At 42.8% G+C, this 20,394-nt stretch overlaps 1 protein-coding gene across 1 annotated transcript in view; it reads left to right on the forward strand.

The window, feature by feature from the left end:
- Positions 1-1,637: 1,637 nt before the first annotated feature.
- LOC112080653 (receptor tyrosine-protein kinase erbB-4-like) overlaps positions 1,638-20,394 on the forward strand; it is a 31,278-nt gene continuing 12,521 nt past the window's right edge. Inside the window, exons 1-2 of the mRNA XM_024146498.1 lie at positions 1,638-1,764; positions 9,277-9,370. Coding sequence (XP_024002266.1) covers positions 1,643-1,764; positions 9,277-9,370 — 216 coding nt within the window. The 5' untranslated portion in view covers positions 1,638-1,642. The remainder of the gene's footprint in view (positions 1,765-9,276; positions 9,371-20,394) is intronic.

The following is a 20,394-nucleotide window of genomic DNA, read 5'->3' on the forward strand; positions in this document are numbered from 1 at the left end:
TGTGTGTGTGTGTGTGTGTGTGTGTGTGTGTGTGTGGACAAAATGCCACTCTAAAATGTGCAGTTTTGTCACACAACAATGCCAAAGATGTCTCAAATTTTGAGGGAGTGTGCAATTGGCATGCTGACTACAGGAATGTCCACCAGAGCTTTTGCCAGAGAATTTTATGATCATTTCTATACCATAAGCCGCCTCCAACGTCGTTTTGGAGAATTTGGCAGTACTTCCAACCGGCCTCACATCCGCAGACCATGTGTAACCACGCCAGCCCAGGACCTCCACATCCGGCTTCTTCACCTGCGGGATCGCCAGAGGGGGGAGGGAGGGGTACGGAGGAGTATTTCTGTTTGTAATAAAACCCTTTTGTGGGCATTCTGATTGGCTGGGACTGGCTCCCCAGTGGGTCGGCTTTCAAGTGGGTGGGCCTATGCCCTCCCAGGACCACACAGGCTGTGCCCCTGCCATCATCAAATTCATAGATTAGGGCCTAATTTATTTACTTCAATTGCCTGATTTCATTATATGAACTGTAACTCAGCAAAATCCTTGAAATTGCTGCATGTCGCGTTTATATTTTTGTTCAGTATATTAGAAGTAAATAAAGAGAAGAGCAGAAAAGTGTTTTATTTTCATAATTCTTCCCCCTTCCCCTCAGACTGTGCTCCTTTCTTGACACCCCCCAAAGTACCTGTAGTAACAGCATCATTACTGAAAGATTAAACTATTTCTTAAAGACATACCGTACCATTTTTCACACTTAGAAGAGGGCACCACACTCCATAATCTCTGTTGCCTACAGTTATGTCAAACGACTCCTTTTGCTTTGGGAGGTTGAGTTGCCATTTCTTACAAAACTATGCAGACAAAATACCAGAAGGTTGGAATTAGTATCAGGGATGCAGAAATATTCCCAATTCCATAATGTATTCAATAATAAGCAGCATTAGTGATGAAAGAATATTACCACACTCTAAAAAATGCTGGGTTGTTTGGTTGACCCAACTGCTGGTTTGCAGATGTTGGGTCAATTAGTTGGGTTGTTTTCTATTAAAACGGCTGGGTTATTGGTGCTGGGTTATTGGTACTGGGTTATTGGTGCTGGGTTATTGGTGCTGGGTTATTGGTACTGGGTTATTGGTGCTGGGTTATTGGTGCTGGGTTATTGGTGCTGGGTTATTGGTGCTGGGTTATTGGTGCTGGGTTATTGGTGCTGGGTTATTGGTGCTGGGTTATTGAGATATGAGGGTGGCAGGTAGCCTAGCGGTTAAGAGCGTTGGGCCAGTAATGGAAAGGTCACTGGTTTGAATGCCCAAGCCAACTAAGTGAAAAGTATGTAAATGTGCCCTTGAGCAAGGCACTTAACCCTATTTACTCCTGTAAGTCGCTCAGAATAAGAGCGTTTGGTAAATTACTAACATGTAAAAAAAAAAAAATGGCCTTCTAGCCTTCTTTAGAACCGAAGTAATTTCACCACTTTTGGCAGCCAATGGTTCCAACAATATCCTTTCAGATAAAGTCAAACATTTATAAATACTATCAGTGTCCAGTACCTAACCCTGTCATGCTACTGTGGATGGTGTTTGACCTTCTGTCTGACCCTTAACCCTAACCTGTATTCTTGTGTTTCTCAGCTACTGAGCAGATGGTGTGTGACCCTCTGTGTTCGGACGCTGGCTGCTGGGGGCCGGGACCAGACCAGTGCCTGTCCTGTCGCTACTTTAGTAGGGGACGCATCTGTGTGGACACCTGCAATCTCTATGAAGGGTGAGTTACAGATGACAGTTTCACACAATGAGAGATACTGTAGACGCTTGACAGTATAACACAATGACATTATGACAGTATCACTCTCAATATGCATGAAGATAAAGGCAAATACAGCCGTCAAACTAACAAATCTTTCACTTTTACCTCATTGTAAGTTACGACTTCTTTTGATGGCTTCTAGGTCTGAATTGTTTTGATATTGTGATGTTTTTCAGTACAGTCTCAGAAATAAAGGTTTCTATTGGTTCCTAAACGGTTACAGCCGCTTGTCACTGCGGTGGGACCCTGTACGCTCCTCCTTCATATTATAAGGCCTTATTTTTAGGCCTAGCTTTACCCTAATACAGTGGCCTGAAACTCATGGTTAACAGGCCACATCAGGCCTGCAAGTAGGCTTGAAAAATTCCAGTAATATTCCCAAAATACCCAGATTTTCAAAAAACCTGGTTAAAGGATGTCCTGCATATTTCCTCCAATTTCCAGGAATCTTTCAATCGAGATTTCTGGAAAATCTGGGAAAGTTACAAGAATTTTGTAACTTTGTAACTTTGTAAAAAAGTGATTTGTACTTCTTATTGGAATCCAGCCAGCGTTAGGATGTAACTGTTATCATTGTATTCACCCGCAACCTGCATTTAAAATGACTGTAAGTTTTAGGAACATTGTGAGAAGACTACCTAAGCCATTTAAACTAGAAAAACCATTTCAGTAGCGGGTGCAAAAAATCAAACTAACTGATTTGATTAGTTAAATGTATGTTATCATTGTGTAGCATATGATTAATCAATCAATCAATGTACATGCAAAAACACAGATATTCAAAGAAATTCAAAAAAATATCTGCCTGCGGTAGAGCATGCTGGGCAATATGATAATAATAATAGTGATGGTACAAATGTTGTCTTTTTAAGGTACCACACCAGTGACAAAGCCAATAGGTCCTTTTAGGTGGCAAAAATTCATCATTGTACCTTATGGTGGGTATTGAGGGTACACAAAATATGTGAAACAGAAATGTACCTTCACGTTGTACCCCTATTTTTGAGAACGAGAGTGTGATGATTGTACCTTAATATTCAAAATATGGGGTACAGAAATGTACCATTATACTCTTTATCTACACATGTACCCTAAAAGGTAGCGAACAGTACCACGTGAGATCATTATGTGTACATCTGATCTTTTGTACCCTAGGGAATAATACCATACCTTTATTTCTAAGAGTAGTACTAAGTATTACCTGCTCCACAGACTACTGAGTGTAAAATATAACTACTGTCTGTGCAGACACCAGTCTCTTCCCTTTTTATTCTGATAACGGGAGAAAACATGGTGTTAACACAATCTAAAGGCTCAGGAGAATGACAGAAAAATACTGAAGAATGGACTTAAATGTCAGAGAGAAATAGATGAGTGTGTGTCCCAAATGGCATCCTATTCCCATAAAGTGCACTCATTTTGACCTGAGCGCTATGGGCCCTGGTCAAAAGTAGTGCACTTTATATGGATTAGGGTGACATTTGGGATGCAACCGGAGACAAGGACAGGTCAAACACAGCACAGAGAACTTCATACAAGAAGGATAAACCACCGCAACAATACACTCCGGTGAGTGAATAACAGGGGAAATAAGATGGTAGTTCTGATCTGTTGCAGTGTGGATTTACAGAGTACAGATGTTACAATATGTGAGACAGAAACACACACACACACACCCACATGCACGCACGCACGCGCGCACACACACACACACACAGGAGTGTACTTACTGTGAGTAGGAGCATAGGTGACAACATGGTCTGAGGGAGTGTACCTGCATTTCCTGCATTAAATCTCTACATTGTCTATTTTGTTATGTGTTGTGTTTGTTGTTTACCTGTATAATCCTCTATAATACATTGTTTAAAAAGCTGTGAGACAACAGGTGAGACGTTCAAAGTTAAACGTCCCCATCTGAACCGTGAACCAGACTGTGGTGTCTGGGTAATGTAGAAATAGAAATAGAATAACTAGATAGTTACTGTATGTCTAGAAATATGTCTATGGCTGGTGTACACTACAGTAAACACAGAAATGGATGACTGTTTCTCCTTCCAGACTGACAGGCTCTAGGTCCAGGCAGCCGTCGGGACCCTTCGTGGTCGAGAAGCGTGAGGCCAGTTTGGAGAGGTATGCCAAACGAGGGCAGGGGGGTTAGGCGTGTCACTGCGTGTCACAGTCACTGCTTGCGCACGGGGCCACGCTCTGCCTACCTGTCTGCCTGTCTGCACTCCACCACTCACAGCTCGGCCAATCAAAGAGTCGCAAGAGATGCTACTAACCAATCCCAGAGCCACGAGACGCTACTGATTGAAGTCTACTGAGATTTACATTCTGTATAACATATAGGGGCGGTTTCCCAAACACAGATTAAGCCTAGTCTGGGACTAAAAAGCATGCTCAATGGAGAACCTGTCTGGGAAACTACCCAATAGTATTATATTGTATGTATATATGATTGAGACAATGTCTTGTTCACTATGGGGCACTCTTACGTTGGGAGGAAAAATATCTACCGTAATGCTTGAATTGTTAATTTTCAGTCCACAAATGCTGTTAAGCATTTCCTAACGTCTCTGTCACAAACAGTTTGTAAGAAAACAGGATGACACAGACACAGAGTGCAACTGTTATAGTGGAGATTTAGGTAGAACCTCCTGTAAAGAAGTGAAGTCCATGTGTAACAGCTTCTGTCCTCTGGGTTCTGCTAGAACAGAGGGGTTACGTGCTCAGTGTAGCAGACAGTCAGACAGACCGTGCCTCTGTCCTACAACAAGAATAGCACCCACCCAGTCACTGACTGCAGAGCGAGAGAAAGAGAGAGACAGTAAGAAAGAAACAGAGACTATTCCGGAAGCCAGAGAGAGAGACCCGACATATAAAATAGACAGTGAGAGAGAAAGAGAGAGAGAGAGAGAGAGAGCAGCTTAGGCTATAGAGAAGCTTAACCCTACAGAGAGCCAAGGGAGTTTTAGCTAACATAAAGGAGATGTTAAACCATAACCCATTTAAACCATAGCTGTACAAGACAAAGACCTACCTCCCGTGCCACCCTGCATGGCATTGTGTCGTCGGGATAAAGCATAATTAATCCTAATTTGGTTTTAGGTCCCACAGAGGAGTCCCACTTGGTATTAGACAGAGGGAAGAAGTACCACACGAACTAGCAGACACACACACACACACACACACACACACACACACACACACACACACACACACACACACACACACACACACACACACACACACACACACACAACACACACACACACTCACACTCACACGCACACGCACACTCACACTCACACTCACATGCATGCACGCATAGCATCAGGGCCTGCCCTGTCTCTCCTTGTATGTTTAAATCAGGGTGCCAAGGCAACTCTTTCTTACTTTGTCGCCGTTATTTACTGACTTTCCAAGCCCCGCCAGTGACTTCTTATTGTACTGTTGATTTCTGAATGTATGGAACACCCGTTGACTTTAGCTGGGAAGCCATGCTATACCCCAAAGGGATGCTATCAATATAGACAACATAATTAGCTGTGACGCTTTAGGGTGTAATAGTGTAACACAGAGAAATGCATCAGATTGTATATTCTCTACGTGTGCATACTCAACGGTTAATGTGTGTATCCCAAATGGCACTCTAGTCCCTACAAAGTGCACTACTTCTGACTTGCGCCCTATGGTTTTCCTTATGGGCCCTGGTCAAAAGTAGTGCACTATATATGGACGCAGCCCATGACATCATCCAGTGACCTTCAGTGCCAAATTAACCAAATTAAACTGGAGAAGACACACACACACACACACACAGACTCTCTCTCTTTATCTCTCTAGTACAATCCTGCCTTCATTAAGCAGCATTTTTCTTTTTAGGTCTATCTGCTGCAGAATCTCTCTCCCTGATACATTTACTGAAGGTTCACACAGATCTATATTTTATTGATAGTTTTCTCTGTCTCTCTCTCAAACAAATTTTGACATTGATTCTGGCAATTGATTGAGGTTTAGGAAATGTATTAGAACTGGGAACAAATTCTTGCACAGTTTTAAAAACTTGCCAGCACATTATGTGGCAACCAATAAAAGTAAAGGGATATTGGATTTGGCTCGGCTTGAAAATAATGCTAAATGAAAAAAGAATGTACAATGTTATTTTGATTTGTTTTGATTAAAAACTCTAGGGGAGACTGGGGGAAGTTGAGCCATTTTTTATGTTCAGGATCACTCTGTCCAGGGAAATATAATATTCTTCAGAACAAAGATATCTACATACACTGAGTATACCAAACATTAAGAACATCTTCCTAATATTGAGTTGCACACTCCCCTTTTGCCCTCAGAACAGCCTCAATTCGTCAGGGCGTGGACTCTACAAGGTGTGAGAAGTGTTCCACATGGATGCTGGCCCATGTTGACTCCAGTGCTTCCCACAGTTGTGTCAAGTTGGCTGGACGTCCTTTGGGTGGTGGACCGTTCTTGATGCACACGGGCAACTGTTCAGCGTGAAAAGCTCATCAGCGTTGCAGTTCTTGACACAAACCAGTGCACCTGGCACCTACTACCATACCCCTTTCAAAGGCACTTAAATGTCCATTCACCCTCTGAATTGCACACATTCAACAATCCATGTCCAATCCATGTCAGTTCTCAAGGCTTAAAAATCCTTCTTTAACCCGTCTCCTCCCCTTCATCTACACTGATTGAAGTGGATTTAACAAGTGACATCAATAAGGGATCATAGCTTTCACCTGGATTCACTTGGTCAGTCTATGTCGTGGAAAGAGCAGGTTTTCTTAATGTTTTGTATACTCAGTGTATAATTCAGGATGTTGTGTATCCCTGTAAGTAATCAGAATTCATGTAAACATTGTAGTTTTGATCCGAATGGCAGGGTAGGTTAAGCCGCCTACACATTTCTGTACTGAATGAAATATTACCACTGCCTTTTTAAACTAAACTCAGCAAAAAAAGAAACGTCCTCTCACTGTCAACTTTGTTTATTTTCAGAAAACGTAACATGTGTACATATTTGTATGAACATAACAAGATTCAACAACTGAGAGATAAACTGAACAAGGTCCACAGACATGTGACTAACAGAAGTTGAATAATGTGTCCCTGAACAAAGGGGGGGTCAAAATCAAAAGTAGCAGTCAGTATCTGGTGTGGCCACCAGCTGCATTAAGTACTGCAGTGCATCTTCTCCTCGTGGACTGCACCAGATTTGCCAGTTCTTGCTGTAAGATGTTACCCCACTCTTCCACCAAGGCACCTGCAAGTTCCCGGACATTTATGGGGGGAATGGCCCTAGCCCTCACTCTCCGATCCAACAGGTCCCAGACGTGCTCAATGGAATTGAGATCCGGGCTCTTTGCTGGCCATGGCAGAACACTGACATTCCTGTCTTGCAGGAAATCATGCACAGAACGAGCAGTATGGCTGGTGGCATTGTCATGCTGGAGGGTGATGTCAAGATGAGCCTGCAGGAAGAGTACCACATGAGGAAGGAGGATGTCTTCCCTGTAACGCAAAGCGTTGAGATTGCCTGCAATGACAACAAGTTCAGTCCGATGATGCTGTGACACACTGCCCCAGACCATGATGGACCCTCTACCTCCAAATCGATCCCGCTCCAGAGTACAGGCCTGGGCGTAACGCTCATTCCATTCGACGATAAATGTGAATCCGACCATCACCCCTGGTGAGACAAAACCAAAAAAACTCATCAGTGAAGACGTGGCAGGTAGCCTAGTGGTTAGAGCATTGGACTAGTAACCGAAAGATTGCAAGATCAAATCCCTGAGCTGACAAGGTAAAAATCTGTCGTTCTGCCCCTGAACAAGGCTGTTCCTACGCCGTTATTGAAAATAAGAATTTGTTCTTAACTGACTTGTCTATTTAAATAAAGCTAAAAAATAGCACTTTTTGCGACGGTGGGATGTGACCATAGGCGACGTTGTTGCCGGTGATGTCTGGTGAGGACCTGCCTTACAACAGGCCTACAAGCCCTCAGTCCAGCCTCTCTCATCCTATTGCGGACAGTCTGAGCACTGATGGAGGGATTGTGCGTTCCTGGTGTAACTCGGGCAGTTGTTGTTGCCAACCTGTACCTGTCCCGCAGGTGTAATGTTCGGATGTACCTATCTTGTGCAGGTGTTGTTACACGTGGTCTGCCACTGCGAGGCCGATCAGCTGTCCATCCTGTCTCCCTGTAGCGCTGTCTTATGCGTCTCACAGTACGGACATTGCAATTTATTACCCTGGTCACATCTGCAGTCCTCATGCCTCCTTGCAGCATGGCTAAGGCACGTTCACGCAGATGAGCAGGGACCCTGGGCATCTTTCTTTTGGTGTTTTTCAGACTCAGCAGAAAGGCCTCTTTAGTGTCCTAAGTTTTCATAACTCTGACCATTCCACAGGTGCATGTTCATTAATTGGGAAACAGTGTTTAAACCCTTTACAATGCAGATTTTTACGAATTATCTTTGAAAGACAGGGTCCTGAAAAAGGGATCTTTCTTTTTTTTGCTGAGTTTATGTCTATCTTTATTTCCTAAAGACAATTCAACACAATCACAATCACTTTTTTGTCTTTTAATATTTTGAAGCATCTTTTAAGACAGGCTTAACACCTGACAAACATTTTGTACCTTTTTTTTTACACTTTTAACATTGGCCAGGCTTTGTTGTTACCTCATATCCCAGCGATAACGCCTTGCATTACACCTGGGAAGAAAACACTTACATTTTCTCAACTTGCCATTGGCTCAACTTACCTTACTATATTAGCCCACACAGCTACAATGATGCACTTTCATGCTAGATTTAGGACCTCCTATTGAAGCTTATAGAGACCCCAACTGATGTTTTTGTATAAAACAATCTTAAAATGATCTCCTTTGGTTCAGATACAAGCATTTTGTGTATGTTTTGGCAGAAACAATGGTGTCTCAACTTACCCCACTCTCCCCTATGAGTAATGCATTTGTTTTCAAATTGTGATTTAAGCAATTAACAGCAGTATGTTAGTAGTCAGTTCTCCTTTAGTTTTCATCTGCAGTAGTCCAGGCTCATGTCCAGGCTCATGTCCAGGCTCATGTCCAGGCTCATGTCAGCCATCTTAGCATGCTGTTGCTACTGGTGTACAGTATGCACAGTGGACAAGTGTGTATATACCACAGTACCCCATTGACTGCAGCGCCTGAGGCCATAAAACCCTTCCAGCTATTCCTCTAGACAGAGTCAGAGGAGCACAGCTCGCCTCCCTTCCTCTAGAGCCTGGATCTGACACACTTTGTTCTTTCTCACTGTCTACATCTTCCCCGACTCTCCCTTACCCCTGCCTTCCTCTGTCCCCCTCCCTCCCTCTTTCTCTCCTTTCCCCTCTCTTTCCTCCCTTCCTGTCTCCATCTGTCTCCCTCCCTCTCTCCTTCCCTCCATCTCTCTCTGTCTCTCCCAGGGAGGTGCGTGAGTATGACAACGGCTCGGTGTGTGTGGAGTGTGATGCCCAGTGTGAGAGAGCAGATGGTGACTCCCTGACCTGTCATGGCCCGGTAAGATCCTCCAGAGACACAGGTTATCTCAATATGCATACTACCGTGGTCCACACGCTTATGCTCCAAATTCTGTGGACATTCTCTTGAGTTCATTCTTGTGAGGACAAGAGTGTGGAGAATGCATAAAAAATGACCTAAAACTAAAGTTATGCAAGGTAGATTCTTCGTGGGTAGCTAGCTAACAATAATTTGTTGCCATTTTGCGTGCTAATAGTAGCTATCCAGTTAGCCTTATTGACTTACCATGGGCTTGCAATCTACATACAGTGCCTTCGGGAAAGAATTCAGACCCCTTGACTTTTTCCACATTTTGTTACGTTACAGCCTTATTCTTAAAGGGATAAAAAAAGGCCTCATCATTCCAAAGACAATACCACATAATGACAAAGCGAAAACAGGTTTTTAGACATTTGAGAAAAAACAAAAACAGAAATACCATCTTTACCTAAGTATTCAGACCCTTGGCTATGAGACTCGAAATTTAGCTCAGGTGCATCATGTTTCCATCGATCATCCTTGAGATGTTTCTACAACTTGATTGGAGTCCACCTGTGGTAAATTCAGTTAATTGGACAGGATTTGGAAAGGCACACACACGTGTCTATAAACTGTCTATATAAGGTCCCACACTTGACAGTGCATGTCAGAGCAAAAACCAAGCCATGAGGTCGAAGGAATTGTACGCAGAGCTATGAGACAGGATTGTGTCGAGGCACAGATCTGGGGAAGGGAGCAAAAAATGTCTGCTGCATTGAAGGTCCCCAAGAACACAGTGGCCTCCATCATTATTAAATGGAAAAAGTTTGGAACCACCAAGACTCTTTTAGAGCTGGCCGCCCGGCCAAACTTAGCAATCGGGTGAGAAGGGCCTTGGTCAGGGAGGTGACGAAGAACCCAATGGTCACGCTGACAGAGCTTTAGAGTTCTTCTGTGGAGATGGGAGAACTTTCCAGAAGGACAACCATCTCTGCAGCACTCCACCAATCAGGCCTTTATAGTAGAGTGGCCAGACGGAAGCCACTCCTTAGTAAAAGGCACCTAAAGGACTCTCAGACCATGAGAAATAAGATGCTCTGGTATGATGAAAACAAGATTGAACTCTTTGGCCTGAATGCCAAGTGTCCCATCTGGAGGAAACCTGGCACCATCCCTACGGTTAAGTATGGTGGTGGCAGCATCATGCTGTGGGGATGTTTTTCAGCGGCAGGGACTGGGAGACTAGTCAGGATCGAGGGAAAGATGAACAGAGCAAAGTACAGAGAGATCCTTGATGAAAACCTGCTCCAGAGTGCTCAGGACCTCAGACTGGGGGCGAAGGTTCACCTTCCAACAGGACAACGACCCTAAAGACACAGTCAAGACAATGCAGAAGTGGCTTCGGGACAAGTCTCTGAATGTCCTTGAGTGGCCCAGCTCTTATAGAGACCCGAAAATAGCTGTGCAGCGATGCTCCCCATCCAATCTGACAGAGCTTGAGAGGATCTGCAGAGATGAATGGGAGGAACTCACAAAATACAGGTGTGCCAAGCTGGTAGTGTCATACCCAAGAAGACTCTAGGCTGTAATCGCTGCCAAAGGTGCTTCAACAAAGTACTGAGTAAAGGGTCTGAATACTTAGTGTATGTAAATGTGATATTTCAGTTGTTTATTTTTTATACATTTGCAAAAATTTCAAAAACCTGTTTTTGCGTTGTCATTGTGGGGTATTGTGTGTAGATTGATGAGGGTAAAACAACATTTAAGGCTGTAAAGTAATAAAATGTGGAAAAAGTCAAGTGACTTTCCAAAGGCACTGTACACTACAGTGGAAATTGTAAGCAGGTAAAAAGGCCAAAAGTAAAACAGCATGTACTTACTAACGTATCAAGATTACATATTGTAATCAGGCAACATATGAGATGTCAATGGGCAACATTTCATTCTGAATTCTGAGTTTATTTTCTCTCTCTTCAGCTAAACTCTGCCATTGATTTCAAGATATTTTGCATCATATTTCTGTGCATATTTTCCGCTGAATCTTGCGTTGATGCATGCTTCAAAATATGTACAAATGGAGTGCACATTCCAGAAATGCCCTCCGTGCTCCGTTTTTCATACTCTGATTTGGACTCATACTCTGATCCTCTGGTGCTCCATTTTGCCTGCTCATGCATTTTGAGAAACACCCACAGTCTAACACACACACACACACACACACACACACACACACACACACACACACACACACACACACACACACACACACACACACACACACACACACACACACACACACACACACACACACACACACACACACACACACACACACACACACACACATCCTCAAGCATTCATGACATGCACTGATAACGTATCCTGCACATTCCAACAGACAAAGAATAATACACATAAATGATTGTGTAAAAAATAAATAAAATCACATTGTTAAATCAACACTGAAAGTGATGAGTCAGTGGACCCATTTAGACACCAGAACAGTTTTAAATTAACACACTGTTTAGTGCAAAGCCTTATTCAAATATTTCCCATAGTGCCTTGCCTTTCAAGTATATTGTAGAGTTACCACCCATTACTTTATTTGTTAGTGACAGAGACCTGGTTGTTGCATTCATACATTTTCAGTCCTAAGCGAATGTTATTGTAAAAAATATGTATATTTAACACAATGCCATACATATTTCACGAGGCCTTATTATGAGGGCCTAGTAGTTTTACCTTAATACAGGGGCCTGAAACTCATACTCATCACTTTGAACGTAATCCACGCCTATCATTATCATATTTACCAGCATGCCCTATTGCAGGTCGATTTTTTAAATTGTTTGGTTCAACATCATTGTTTGTTCATGTACATTTATTGATTGATTCATTAATCCAGTATGTTACTCCAGATCACCATTACTCCACACACGTCTCTCCTCGCTCTCCATTCGGCAAATCTGACCATAACTCTTCCTGCTCACAAGCAAAACTCAAACAGGTAGTATCATTGACACGGTCAATAATTGAAGTGGTCTGATGAAGCGGATGCTAAGCTACAGGAATGTTTCGCTAGTACAGACTGGAATATGTTCCGGGATTCATCCGATGGCATTGAGTGTACCACATCAGTCACCGGCTTCATTAATAAGTGCATCAATGATCAATATTGTCCCCACGGTGACCTACGTACATATACCAACCAGAAGCCATGGATTACAGGTAATATCCACACTGAGTTAAAGACTAGAGCTGCCGCTTTCAAGGAGTGGGACACTAATAGGAAAGTATTACACTTATAAGAAATCCCTTCTATGCCATCCGATGAACCATCAAACAGGCAAAGCATCAACACAGGGCCATATCAAATCCTACTACACTGGCTCTGATGCTCGTCGGATGTGGCAGGGCTTGCAAACTATCATGGATTACAAAGGGAAACCCAGCCAAGAGCTGCCGATTGACGCAAGACTACCAAACAACCTAAATGCCTTCTATAATCGCTTCGAGGCTAGCAACACTGAACCATGCATGAGAGCACCGGCTGTTCTGGATGACTGTGTGATCACACGCTCCGTACCCAATGCGAGTAAGACCTTTAAACATGTTAACATTTGCAGGGCCAGACGGATTACCAGGACACGTACTCAGAGCATGTGCTGACCAGCCGGCCAGTGTCTCCCTGACTCAAACTGTAATACCTACATGTTTTAAGCAGACCGCCATAGTCCCTGTACCCAAGAACGCCAAGGTAACCTGGTCATGGCTCACATCAACAACATCATACCAGACACCCTGTACCCACTCCAACTCACATACCGCCCAAGCAGATCCACAGATGACACAATCTATATTCCACTCCACACTGCCATTTCCTACCTGGGCAAAATGAACACTTACGTGAGAATGTTGTTAATTGCCTACAGATCAGCGCTTAACACCATAAGACACTCCAACAACACATCTGCCATGCTGACCCTCAACATGAGAGACCCTCAGGGGTACGTACTTAGTCCCCTCCTTTACTCCCTGTTCACCTATGACAGTGTGGCTGTGCACAAATTCAACACCAACATTAAGTTTGCCGTAGGCCTGACTACCAACGACGATGAGACAGCCTATAGGGAGGAAGTCAGAGACCTGGCAGTGTGGTGCCAGGACAACAACCTCAACGTCAGCAAGACAAAGGAGCTGATCGTGGACTACAGGAAACAGGCTGAGAACGCCCCCATTCGCATCAACGGGGCTAGAGTGGAGCGGGTCGTGAGCTTCAAGTTCCTCAGTGTCAACATCACTAAGGACCTATCATGGTCCAAATACACAAAGTCAGTCTTGAAGATGGCACGAGAACGCTTCTTCCCCCTCAGAAGGCTGAAAAGATTTGTCATGGGCCCTCAGATCCTCAAAGTTATACAGCTGAACCATTGAGAGCATCTTGACTGGCTGCATCACCACTTGGTATGGCAACTGCTTGGCATCCGATCGCAGCACTGGGGCCGAGCTCCCTGCCATCTCTTTAGGAAGGCCGTAAAAATAGGAAAAGACTCCAGCTACCGAAGTCATAGACTGTTCTCTCTACTACCGCACGGCAAGTGGTACCGGAGTGCCAAGTGTGGTACCAAAAGGCTCATGAACAGCTTCTACCCCCAAGCCCTAGCTACCCTGACTACTTGCATTGACCCCCTTTTTATTTGCACTGACTCTCTTACACTGGCTCGATGCACACTCACTGGACACTACCCACACACTCACTGGACACTACCCACACACTCACTGGACACTACCCAACAGCTAACTCACTGGACACTACCCACACACTCACTGGACACTACCCAACACTCACTGGACACATACCCACACACTCAACTGGACATACCCACACACTCACTGGACACTACCCACACACTCACTGGACACTACCCACACACTCACTGGACACTACCCACACACTCCAGCACACACATACACACACACACAGTCTTGTACACCTAATCTTGTAGGGACACACAATTCAGTCCCATTCAAAATCATATTTTCCCTAACCTAACCCTAACCCAAAAACCTAACCCACACTTTCACACTCTTCACATACGCTGCTGATACTCTGTTTATTATCTATCCTGATTGCCGAGTCACTTTTACCTCTACCTACATGTGCCTACTACCTCAACTACCTCATACCCCTGCACATTGACTTGGTACCGGTAGTCCTTGTATGTAATATTGTTATTGTTATTATATTGTGCTACTATTTCTTATTTTTGGGCAAATTTTTCTTATTTTTTAACTTTGCATTGTTGAGAAAGGGCTCATAAGTAAACACTTCACGTTAAAGGCTACATTTGTTGTATTATCTAAGACAATTAAACTGGAACAAACATTACAGTAAAGGGTGCAAAAAATCTAACTAACTGATTGGATTAGTTGAGAAAAATATATGTTATTTATCTTTGTGTAGAATAAGATTAATCAATCAATGTACATGCACAAACATAGATATTGAAACAAACCATTCAAAAAAATCCACCTGCTGTAGAGCATGCTGGGAAATTAATGATGGGCATAGTTTTGATTCAAAGTGATGTTTTGTTAGTTTCAGGTCCCTGTATTAGGGTAAAACTAGGCACGCAAAATAAGGCCTTTTGAAAGAAGTATGGTATTGTGTGACATAGTATGTATATATTTTTATGATGACATATTAGCTTAGGATCTCACTTGGTGAAGTTCACAGGACTGAAAATGGATAAATGCAACAACCATGTCTCTGTTACTAACAAATAATGTCATGGGTGGTAACTCTGCAATTTACTAGAAAGGCAACGCACTCTGGGAAATATTTGAATAAGGATATACACTATGCAGTGTGTTCATTTAGCATTGTTCTGGTGTCCATATGGGTCCACAGACTCAACACTTTCAGTGTTGATTTAACACTCACAGTGTTAATTCATTTATTTTTGTAACACTGGATAATTTGCTGTGTATGTATTCTATAGTCATAACAAGAAATAATTAACATCCAACTCAGTTCAGTAGGTAACAGCATCCACCTATCACTGTCATTATACTATCAGTAGAAATACCTTTCTTCCAATAGTCGCTATCAGCAAAAACATTTCTGTTTATTTTTAAATGTTTTATTTAATCTTTATTTAACTAGGCAAGTCAGTTAAGAACAAATTCCTATTTACAATGACAGCCTATCAAAAGGCAAAAGGCCTCCTGCGGGGACGGGGGCTGGGATAAAAAATACAATAAAAATATAGAACACATTTATCATATTGTGTTTAAACTGCCTGTTAATTACATCTCTCTAAAGCTTTTCTCTCTGATGTGCATCATACACTGAAATCACTTGTGACCACAAACAAGTTCTGCATACCAAATAGCACCATATTTCCTACATAGTGCACTACTTTTGACCATAGCCCTATGGGCGGTATGGGCCCTGGTTAAAAGTAGTGCACTCATAGGGAATATAGTGTCATTTGGGACGCATGCAATGTCTTCTATGGCCCTTGAAGCATGATTCATTGTATTGTCAGTTAAAGTGTGTCTGCGATCTTCACAATATATTTTATTTCATGTTAACTTATAGGGAAAGTGGCTTATCAGCTTTTTGTTTCAATAAGATCATCTGAGCTGACATATGTCTAAGTGACCCGCCTCAAACTGTGTGTGTGCCTAACATCATCAACAAACCAGACGCACACACAGCAACACACACGCACACACACATTTAAACACACACTACACACAATGGTATTTTTTCCAGACACACCACCACGCTATCAAACATTAAGGAACACCTTCACATAATGATTGGAGGCTTTCATCCCCCCCTTTGCCCTCAAGAACAGTCCTCAGATCATCGGGCATGGGAACTCTACAAAGGTGTCAGGCGTTCCACAGGATACTGTCCCAGATGTTGTAATTCAATGCTTCCCTCAAAATGGTTTGTGTCGAGTTGTGCTGGATGCTCCTTTTGGGTGTTGGATCATTACTTGCAATACAACCCACCAGAGACTGTTTTCAGCCGTGAAACTCAATCAGTTGCAGTTCTTGACACAAACAAGTGGCGCCTGGACACCTACTATGATATCCCCACTATTCAACAGGCGACTTAAATGTCATTAAACTCTTGTGTTGTGATTGCACACATCTCACTCTCCATGATCTACTAATCACAGTCATCTCATTGTCCAAGCTTACAATCTTACTTTACCCGTCTCCTCCTCCTTCATCTACACTGATGTGAAGTGGATATTACCATGGACACTCAATAAGGGATCATAGCTTTCCCTGGATTCACACCCAGATTAACGACTTCGTCACATTACCTTCGGAAAGAGAGTGTTCTTAATGTTTCGCTCATAGCCTCAGATGTATATTTCTATGATCTCTCGGACCGCCGACATTGCTCCGTCCCCTAAATATTCTTAATTCCATTTAAGTCACTTACTTTTTCAGATATTTGTGTGATATTATACGGTTATAAATATCACTGCACTGTTGGCATTATGAACACATAGTTCACTAACAATTAGCGCTTGCAATAACATCATTTCTCTCTTTTTTTTTGTTGTTACAACCTGTCGACAACGTGTGGTTTCGAATCCACTATTTGGAAAGGGCTGTTCCACATTACTGTTATGTACTATACTATCGTGTATTTAATAAGACCAAACAAATAGCCTAGAATAACGCACACCTCCTATTAGGTTAACTGCAACGATTATCGTAATCCTGAGTATACTCTCGATGCTTTCTGCTGACGAATTGTGGCATAAATAAACATTCCCCCTGCTCCCAAAATACTGGGTCTTGATTTTGATCATGCAAATCATATCTTCACGCATTCCTGTAAACCATCTCTAAGTTTGGGTTACAGTCCATGATCTTTTCGAAAATTAATATCGTTTTTTGTGTTTCGACATATGGCACTCGCAATGTTTGATTGTACCCTCAAACTAGCAGTTTATTTTCTTTGGCCTAATTAAACAATGGTTCAAAGATTCTCCTGATAACTATTCCAGAATCCGTCAATAAGGGTCACTGCACAGGACGTGCGTGTACACAGTCCAGATTACATCTTCTTATGTAGCGTATTCTTGTCCCAACCATGTAATACTTTCTACCATATCTGCTTTTAATGGGGCGTAAAACCACTCCCAGCCACAAGGGAGTACTCTCATCCATAAGCGTCACATCGACCAAGCAAAAGCTTTCATTTACCATATCCGTGGTGTTGTCGCCGCCCCATTTTCTGGTGAAAGCACTATCAATTTGACATTTTTGGTGTTTCGGCAAATGTCGCTCTCGGGACGTTTGTGCCAACACTCTAACTACTAAGGCATATGGTTCTGAAATAATCTTTCCACTCAGACATTCATATATACCTCCTTGACACCTCTCTAGTTTAGCCCATGCTCAGCTAGGGTTAATGAAAATCATCAGCTCTGGATTTTCTTATGTGTACAATTCATCGTGATCATAAAGGTACTTACTAACTGAACACACGTGAGAGTAGCATATTTGCCAAACCTCCACAGCAGCTCAACCTGGTGTCTGGTTTCATTCATCTTTCTCGCTCCCCATCCTAACGCATCCTTGTGGAATCGTGATGAGAAGAAATTATAATAGGCGTGAAAACTAAATCTCAATTTTCCTTCCTCTGCTCTCCTCCCTATGGGTCTCATTTCTTTCTCCATTCCTCTTGCCTCACATTCTCTACAGCTATTTCCTTTCTAGCATCTCCTTATGTCTATAAACGTACGCGTTCGTAGTATTGGATCTCTCTCTTACATCTCTCTTTGCATTTAACCTATAGCCGGAGATATTTTATTCTTAACCGAACGGACAAATCATAAAAGATTCAGAATTGTGGACAAACAGATCTGATCTGCTCTTAAGTGGTACTTTTGGCTGCTTCTTTCTCGGAGACTGCTGCTTAATGAGGTCAGTAAATCTTCAGACCACGCTATTCTATCATCTTCTTCTCTTTCGCTCTATTCTATCCTTCGCTTAGTTAGCGCTCTTGCTGTCTCTTCCTCCTAACCTCTACCATATGCTTCTAGGTCCTCTCTCCTTCTGGGTGGGTCACGTGAACTCCCTACTCTTACTCCTCGTCACGAGTGCATACTCGCTCTCTATCGCTGTTGGGACTAATCGACTCTCTTCTGGCGTCTCATTGTCAATTTCCCCTCACCCTTCCTTGTTTGGGATTCCCGTCAGGTTGCATATCGTTGTGCCTCACTTTGGGTTTTGTTTGTCTGCTCTTTCTCTCTCCTTCGTCGTGCTCGCTCTGTTTCTCTCTGCATGCACTCCTACGCTCTCTGTTCCCCTCTCTCATTGGTGCTCGGTTTTAATTCGCATTTAACCGATGTATGCTCGTCTGGTTGCTCTTCTCATCTTTTCTGCTGTGTTAGGGCCACGCGTTGTCTCGTGCTTCTTGGCTTCTCTTCTAGCTATGGATCGCGGTTCTGCTCATCTTCTTCTCTCCTCAGGCTATCTTCCTCTCTTCCCTCTCTCGTTGCTTCTTTTTTTTTCGTCTCCTCTCTCTGCGGACCATCTCTGTCTCTCTCTCGCTGTGTCTCTCTTATTTCTTCATCTCTTTTGCTCTCATCTCGTTACGGCATCGCTCTGCCACCCTCATAAGTAAAATCCTCGATGAGTCTTTGCGCTCTTCGCTTTCCTCTCCATCTGTCTCTTCTTAATATCGGGTATTTACCCCTACGATCAATACACGTCTCTGTGAAACCCATTCCCCTGGATACTCTCTCGTTCTCTCTTCTCCTCCATATACTTCCATTTACATTGTCGGGGTCATAATCTCGTATTTTCATTCACCATGCTGGCATCTTCTCTCCTCTCTAACATAATCATCCTTGCCCTCCTCTTATCTCTGCTGGCCCTTCTCTCTTTCTCTCTGCCTCCTCATAGTAGATGGGCTGACGCCTTCCCAAATGATCCAGGATCAAAAGTAGCCTAACGGGGGCATGTAATTACCGAAGAGGAAACCAAATTAGTTCTTCTCTCTCTATCTCCATCGTCTCTAGCCATCATCTTTCGGTCTGTCTGCTATAAATAAAACAAGCCGATCTCGTCTTCTCGGTTTCTCTCGAATCATCTCTTATCTTTCTCTCTTCCTCTCGTTTCTATTCGTATCTCATCTGCTTTCACTCAAGTCTATCATATCCTCCTCTGCTCTGTTTCTCTCTGCTCCCTACTCTAATGTTCCCTGTTTCTCTGCTCCCTTTCAGGTCTTGCCTCTCTTCTTCTCTGCTCCATTCTATTCTTCATCTACAAAGATGCTCCATTCTCAGTCTATCTCTTCTGCCTCCCTTCTCTCTGTACGAACTATCATGCTCCTATATACATAACAAACTCATAAGATTCACCCTTACAATTCTACTATATATTTAACATGCATTACTGAGGCCCCATTCTCTCCATAAAGCAATCTGGACAGTAAATGCTCTTCTCTCATGCTTGCTTGATACCTTGTCTCTCCCTCTCGTGACTTTCTCTTTTTCTCTAGCAGAAATGCACTAACAAAATATGATAGTAATGTAAGTTGATACCATAATATGGATCCAGATTCCTCGATCTTACTCTCATATGGATTAATTTGGCAACATTTACTTCACATATACCTCTATAATCAACATATACAAATCATATTACTATACACATTCAAAGTATGCTGCTTACTACAATCAAACACAATAAACACAAAAAATAGAAAAAAAGCACACTTAGGCTATGCCAAACAAACACTCGATTAAGAACCTGATTCAAACAACAGTAGACTCTTATTAGTTCATTATCGTGATCATTATTCCCTCTCACCATCTTCTCTCTCTCTTCTCCGTCTCTTCTCTCTTCTCTCTTCTCTCTAGATATCTGGCCTGTGATCTTTCTTGTTTATTATCAGTCACACCCCTTTAGGCGTTTCAATCTCATACACACAATGTCACTCTAAGGCCACGATATTAGGCACGAGACACACGAAAATCTCTGCGTTACAACAACAGACC

Source organism: Salvelinus sp. IW2-2015, unplaced genomic scaffold, assembly GCF_002910315.2.
Source record: "Salvelinus sp. IW2-2015 unplaced genomic scaffold, ASM291031v2 Un_scaffold16408, whole genome shotgun sequence".
Taxonomy (NCBI): domain Eukaryota; kingdom Metazoa; phylum Chordata; class Actinopteri; order Salmoniformes; family Salmonidae; genus Salvelinus; species Salvelinus sp. IW2-2015.